Below are 7,500 nucleotides of genomic sequence, written 5' to 3' on the forward strand. Positions count from 1 at the left end.
TCTTTTGAGGGATGGGGAGGGTTATTTTCGTTTTCTATTAGGGACGGTGAGTGTTACCGTTTTCTAAAGAGAATGTCCGTTGGTGACAGTGAGTGTTTATTTCGTTTTGTATTGGGGAAGGTAAGTGTTATTTTTTATCTTCTGTTAGGAACCATGAATGTAAATGTTTCCGTTTTCTCTTACGGACCGTGAATGTAAATGTTTCCGTTTTCTGTTAGGGACCGTGAATGTAAATGTTTCCGTTTTCTGTTAGGGACCGTGAATGTAAATGTTTCCGTTTACTGTTAGGGACCGTGAATGTAAATGTTTCCGTTTTCTGTTAGGGACCGTGAATGTAAATGTTTCCGTTTTCTGTTAGGGACCGTGAATGTAAATGTTTCCGTTTTCTGTTAGGGACCGTGAATGTAAATGTTTCCGTTTTCTATTAGGGACCGTGAATGTAAATGTTTCCGTTTACTGTTAGGGACCGTGAATGTAAATGTTTCCGTTTTCTGTTAGGGACCGTGAATGTAAATATTTCTGTTTTCTATTAGGGACCGTGAATGTAAATGTTTCCGTTTTCTGTTAGGGACCGTGAATGTAAATGTTTCCGTTTTCTATTAGGGACCGTGAATGTAAATGTTTCCGTTTACTGTTAGGGACCGTGAATGTAAATGTTTCCGTTTTCTGTTAGGGACCGTGAATGTAAATGTTTCCGTTTTCTATTAGGGACCGTGAATGTAAATGTTTCCGTTTTCTGTTAGGGACCGTGAATGTAAATGTTTCCGTTTTCTATTAGGGACCGTGAAGGTTTTGTTTTCGTCTTTTGCAGGTAAAAGTGTTATTTACATTTTCTGTTTGGGGAAAAATTATATCTTTTTGTGTTTTATGTTAGCATTCATGTTATGGTGTTATATATACACAATAAAGTTTTTATATAAATGTATTTTCTTTTTATCAGGGATTTTAACTTCAGTCGTTTTTCTACAACAAGCAACAGGATTAATTTGCGACAAAAAACAACCGATATATTACCTTAGTATTATTCATGAATAACTGATAAAAGCATTTGTAATTCATGTAAAGTTTAGAATCATTAAATCTAAATTATCTGATATTACAACTGCAAAATATGAAAAACTATGAATCTTTTGCAATAATTGTATTTATATGAATAGTACCTTTTTCGCTTTCTCTCTCTCTCTCTCTCTCTCTCTCTCTTTCTCTCTCATTCTTCCCTCCCTTTCCCCTCTCTCCCTTTCTCTTTTCCCCTTTTACTCTCCCTCCTTCCCTCACTGTCCTTTCATTATCTCCCTTACTCTTCCTTCTTCTCCCTCTCTCCCTTCCTTGCCCTTCTCTCTCCTCCTTCCACCTCTCTCCCCTCTCTCGTTCTCTCTCTCTCTCTCTCTCTTTCTCTCTTTCTCTCACTCTCCCTTCCTTCCCCATCTCTCCCCTCATTCCCTCTCTCTCTCTCTCTTTCTCCCTCTCTCTCTCTCTCTCTTCTCTCTCTCTCTCTCTCTCTCTCTCTCTCTCTCTCTCTCTCTCACTTTCCTTCTCTCTCCCTCTCTCTCGCAGTCTCTCTCTCTTTCTCTCTTTCTCTCACTCTCCCCTCCCTCCCCATCTCTCCCCTCATTCCCTCCCTCCCTCTCTCTCTCTTTCTCCCTCTCTCTCTCTCTCTCTCTCTCTCTCTCTCTCTCTCTCTCTCTCTCTCTCTCTCTCTCTCTCTCTCTCTCTCTCTCTCTCTCTCTCTCCTTCTCTCTCTCTCTCTCCCGCAGTCTCTCTCTCTTTCTCTCTTTCTCTCACCCTCCCCTCCCTCCCCATCTCTCCCCTCATTCCCTCCCTCCCTCTCTCTATCTCTCTTTCTCCCTCTTACCGCATTTAATCGTATTCTCCATCGCCAGCCTCTCCTCATCATGGCAGGGTTTGCAGTCGCACCAAAAGAACCAGAATTTGTACAGTTCGTCTCGCCGCTCCTTGGTTCCTTGTAGCGGGTCTATGTAGCTGATGCGACACTGTAGGGGCGGAAGAAAGGCGAATGAACACAGGCGATATGGGGAGAGGTGGGAAGATGAGAGGAGAGGGGAGAGGAGAGGAGAGGAGATGAGAGGAGAGGTGGGAAGATGAGAGGAGAGGGGAGAGGAGAGGGGAGAAGAGAGGAGATGAGAGGAGAGATGAGAAGAGAGGGGAGAGGAGAGGAGATGAGAGGAGAGATGAGAAGAGAGGGGAGAGGAGAGGAGAGAAGAGGAGAGGGGAGAGGAGAGAAGATGAGAGGAGAAGATGAGAGGAGAGAAGATGAGAGGAGAGAAGATGAGAGGAGAGAAGATGAGAGAAGAAAATATGAGAGGAGAGAGGAGAGGAGAGGGGAGAGGAGAGGAGAGGGGAGGGGAGAGGAGAGATGAGAGGAGAGGGGAGAGGAGAGGAGAGGGGAGGAGAGGGGAGAGAAGAGGAGAGATGAGAGGAGAGGGGAGAGGAGAGATGAGGAGAGAGGGTAGAGGAGAGGAGATGAGAGGAGAGAGGAGAGGAGATAAAAGGAGAGGGGAGAGGAGAGAAGATGAGAGGAGAAAAGATGAAAGAAGAGCAGATGAGAGGAGAGGGGAGAGAAGAGATGAGAGGAGAGGGGGGAAGATAAGAGGAGAGGGGAGAGGAGAGGAGAGGGGAGAGGAGAGATGAGAGGAGAGGGGGGAAGATGAGAGGAGAGGGGAGAGGAGAGGAGAGGGGAGAGCAGAGATGAGAGGATAGAGGAGAGGGGTGTAATGGATTGATGAGAGAGTGAAAATAGCGAGGGGGGGGGGTGAAAGAGTTAGAGAGAGAGGGAGGGAGGGAGAGGTAGGAAAGGAGGGGAAAGGAGGGTAGGAGGGAGGGGAGAAGAGAAGAGAGGAAGAGAGGGAAGGGGAGAGGAGGGGAGGGGAATGGAGGGGAGGAGGGAAGGTGAAGAGAGGAAAGGAGAGGAGAACAGAGGATGAGGGGGGGGGGGGGCAAAGGGAGGGGAATTATATAAATATACATATTGTAGATAGATAAAGTGAGAGATAAATATACACATACATGAATATATTCACAGATAGACTGATAGACAGGTGGAGGGATGGGTGAACTGATATATAGATAAATAGATAGATAGATGGATAGATAGATAGATAGATAGATAGATAGATAGACAGACAGACATATGACGAATAAACATATAGGCAAATAGTTAGATAGGTAGACAGATATACGAAGAGACTATCTATATCTATATCTATATCTATATTTATATCTATCTATCTATCTATCTACACACACACACACACACACACACACACACACACACACACATATATATATACATATACATATATATATATTTCGAGATAAATAGACATACCGAGACAATGAGACAATGCTGCCTCACAAACACACACACACACACAACGCTGCAAATTTTCGTACCTGAAACTCGCAGACCCTGAGCAAAGCAACTAAATGTCAGGCGTTTCTCTCGACACTAATTCGTACATCAGCTGTCACCGTAACGTCAGTCGTAAAGTTGATTTCAAAGAGATCTAAGGCAGACGTTCCTTTTTGTTATGTATACTGCTAATGGTATGAAATATAAGGGTGTCGTCAGAGTGTTTCTAAGGAATTATATAACTGGGGGTATATATAGATATGTAGATTTTCTTTTTGATGATGTAGAGGTAGGGTGTAATGATGAGGATATGAGGAAGAGAGGAAGACAGATAGAAAGAAAGGAAGGAAGGAAGGAAGAGAGGAAGAAAGATAGAAATAAAGGAAGGAAGGAAGGAAGAGGGAAGGAAGGAAGGAAGGAAGGAAGGAAAGAAGGAAGGAAGAAAGGAAGAAAGAAGGAAATGAAGAAAGTGGAAGGGCGGGGGAAGAAATAGAGACAGAAACAGAGACGGGTGTGAAAAAGATATTGTGAGAAAAGAAAGAGAAAGAGAGAAAACAAGCCAGGAACACACAGAGAAGAGAAAATATAATCGAGATAAGCTGAAAAAAAACAACAACAAAGAAGTGAGATTGAGAAAAAAAGAGAGAGAGAAAAAAAAAAAACAATGCGCAATACTTGGACCTTCAAGAATATTTTGGCCCCGGGGTCGCATGCGCGCCAAGTTCCCTTTTAAAAATAACCCCGCGCTCTCTTGTCACCTGGTCACTGTACTGAAAATATGCTCATCCAGGTAAATTTTCACGAACGTTTGCTTGGCTATGAGGCAGGCAGATGGTGTACACAAATAAGGGAAGGGGGAAATGGGTTGGAAGGTCCCTCCTCTCTCCCTCCCCCCTCCCTACCACCTCCCTCTTGGTCCTCTTTCCCTCCCCCTTCCCTCCGCACTCCAACTCTTTCCCTCCCTCTTCTTCCCTTCCCAACCCTTTCCCTCCCCACTTTCTCTTTCCCTCCTCACTCTCTCTCCTCTCCTTCCCTTTCCTCCCTCTCTCACGTCTTCTCTCCTCACGCACTCTCTCTCCCTCCTTACGTCACCCCACTTCTTCCTTATCCCCTCTCCTCCCTTCCCCCTCTTTTCGTCTCCTCCCTGATCCCCTCACCCCCCCCTCTTTACCTCCCTCCCCCTCCCCTCAAACTCCCTCCCACTCCCTCCTCTCGTCCTTTCATCCCTGCGTGTGTACCCTCCTTCCTGACCAACCCTCCCCCATCCCTCCCTCTCCCTTCCGCAAGTTTCCCACTCTCTCCCCTCCTGATCCCCACTCCCTCCTCCTCCCTCCCTCACATCCCTCTCTCCCTCTCACTCCCTCCTCATCTCTCCTTCACTCCATCTCTCTCTCTCTCACTCCTCATCCCCTCCAACACCCCTGGCACTCCCCCCCCTCCCTCCCATCCCCTCGTCAGTCCCTCCCCCCTTGTCCTAATCCCCCTCCCCCCCTCCCCCCCTCTTCCCCCCTCACACGTTCATAAACTGTCATGGAGCCTCATCTATTAAGGGGAAACTGAGATATTTATGGCTGTTTTGTTGTAGGTGTTCTCCATGGTTCTGGCTCCTCGTCCTTTTTTGGTTATTTGCGGGTTTTCCCTTCTCCTCTGTTTATTGGCGTTTTTTTCCCGTTTTCTCTTTTTTTTTTTCTTTTTTTTTTTGGGGGGGAGGGGGTTACTATATATCTATGTCTGTCTATCTGTCTTGTCTATATGTATATTTATGTTTAGTACGTCCATGTCTTTCTATGTTCATTTTATCTACATGCAAACCTTCTGTCTTCCTTTATTTCTCTCTTTCTTTCTTTCTCTCTCTCTCTCTCTCTCTCTCTCTCTCTCTCTCTCTCTCTCCCTTTCTCTATTTCGCTCTCTTCCTCTCATTCTCTCTGTCTCTCTCTTCCTCTCTCTCTCTTCCTCTCATTCTCTCCTCTGCCTCTCTCGTCCTCTCTCTCTTTTCCTCTAATTCTCTCCTCTCTCTCTCTCTCTCTCTCTCTCTCTCTCTCTCTCTCTCTCTCTCTCATTCTCTCTCTCTCTCTCTCTCTCTCTCTCTCTCTCTCTCTCTCTCTCTCTCTCTCTCTTTCGCTCTCTTCCTCTCATTCTCTCTTCTCTCTCTCTCTCTCTCTCTCTCTCTCTCTCTCTCTCTCTCTCTCTCTCTCTCTCTCTCTCTCTCTCTCTCTCTCTCTCTCTCTCTGTGTGCTGTTTTGTGCAGCGGTAGCTTTCTCGTCTAGCAATCTTGCTGACCTGCGTTCAAATCCCTCGCCGCCAGTGGATGGTAACCCCGGCCATTCCTTGCACACAGGGGATAACTTAGAAGCAAGATAAAACAGACACTATGTCACACCAAGAATATCCATTGTAACAAATGGAATCAAACTAAACTAAACTAAAACTAAACTAAACTAAACTAAACTAAACCTCTCTCTCTCTCTCTCTCTCTCTCTCTCTCTCTCTTTCTGTTTGTCTGTCTGTCTGTCTGTCTGTCTGTCTGTCTGTCTGTCTGTCTGTCTGTCTGTCTCTCTCTCTCTCTCTCTCTTTTTCTCTCTCTCTCGCTCTCTCTCTCTCTCAGAACTCAAAACAAAACAGAACAGAAAGAAAGAAAAATAAAAAAAGTAATAACAGATAAAACCCAAATACAGAACAAAAAAAAAAACAGAAACAAAAGTAAACAAACAACCCCCCACCCCTCCAAAAAAAGTAAAAAAAAAAAAAAAAGACAAAAAAGACAAAAAAAAAAAAAAAAAAAAAAAAAATGACCTTCCCAGCACCTCACCTTATTAAAAGAAAAATCGTCTATATCCGTGAGCGCTCGAATGACGACCTTCGTGCCGTCGAAACTGAAGCTGCAGTTGGGGATGCAGGCGTGGTCGAAGATGGAGGCTGCGAGGTACAGGCCGCTGCCCACCATGCCTAGCTCTTCGTCGTGGAGGCAGAAGCGGTTGACCATCACCTGAGAGAGAGAGGGAGAGGGGGAGATGAGAGAGGGAGATGGAGAGAGAGAGGGAGATGAGAGGGTGAGATGGAGAGGGAGAGGGGGAGAGATGGAGAGAGATGGAGAGAGAGGATGAGATGGAGAGAGAGAGGGAGATGAGAGGGTGAGATGGAGAGAGAGAGGGAGATGAAAAGGGTGAGATGGAGAGAGAGCGAGGGAGAGATGGAGAGAGAGGGAGATGAGAAGGAGATGAGAGGGAGAGAGAGGGAGAGATGGAGAGAGAGGTAAGTAAGAGAGAAATGAGAGGGAGAGACCGAGAGATAGAGAGAGAGAGGGAGATGAGAGGGAGAGAGGGAGAGATAGAGAGAGAGAGGGAGATGAGAGAGGGAGATGGAGAGAGAGAGAGAGGGAGATGAGAGGGTGAGATGGAGAGAAGGAGAGAGGATTAAGAACTAATGGGATGGTCAGAGGGAGAAAGGGAGAGAAAAGGGTGAGAAAATTGCGAGGTAAATGGATAAATATAAAAATGTATAGATAATGACAAATTTATAAAATAGCGAAAGGAGAGAAGGAGAAGGTTGGGTGAGATGAAGAGAGTGAGAATAGAAAGGGGAGAGAGAGAGAGAGAGAGAGAGAGAGAGAGATGAGAGAGAGATAGAGAGAGAGATAGATAGATAGATAGATAGATAGATAGATAGATAGATAGATAGATAGAGAGAGAGAGAGGAAAAAAAAAGAAATAGGGAAAGATAACAAACAGAAAGAAAGTAAAAAGAAAAAGGGAAAAGAAAATAAGGAACAGGAAACACAAAGTGAAGAAAGAGCAAGAGATAAAAGTGAAAGGAAGATAATAGAAATGAAAAGGAATAAAGAGAAAGAGAGATGAAAAGATGAGAAAAGGAAAGAGAGAGCAAGAAGAGAAAGAGAAAAAAAAAATAAAAGGAAGGAGAAGAGAGAGGAATAAAAAAGTGCTAAATAATGCCAACTCACTCTCTCTCTCTCCTTTTCTCTCTCCCTTTCTTTATTTTTTCTTTCTCTTTTTTTCATCTTTCTTTTACTTTATCTCTTTCTTTATTTGTTTAGCTCTCTTTCTTTATTTTTTTTATCTATTCTCTCTCTCTCCGTCTTCTTTCTTTCTCTTTCTCTCTCTCATATTTCTTAA

At 44.5% G+C, this 7,500-nt stretch overlaps 1 protein-coding gene across 2 annotated transcripts in view; it reads right to left on the bottom strand.

Moving 5' to 3' along the window:
- LOC125033701 (histone-lysine N-methyltransferase SMYD3-like) overlaps positions 1-7,500 on the bottom strand; it is a gene marked incomplete at its 5' end in the record, with an annotated part of 30,694 nt that overhangs the window by 8,345 nt on the left and 14,849 nt on the right. For both annotated transcript variants that reach the window (XM_047625423.1, XM_047625422.1), the window contains 2 exon segments: positions 1,853-1,991; positions 6,180-6,356. In XM_047625423.1, the coding sequence (XP_047481379.1) occupies positions 1,853-1,991; positions 6,180-6,356 (316 nt within the window).

This window comes from Penaeus chinensis, chromosome 16 (genome assembly GCF_019202785.1).
Source record: "Penaeus chinensis breed Huanghai No. 1 chromosome 16, ASM1920278v2, whole genome shotgun sequence".
Taxonomy (NCBI): Eukaryota; Metazoa; Arthropoda; class Malacostraca; order Decapoda; family Penaeidae; genus Penaeus; species Penaeus chinensis.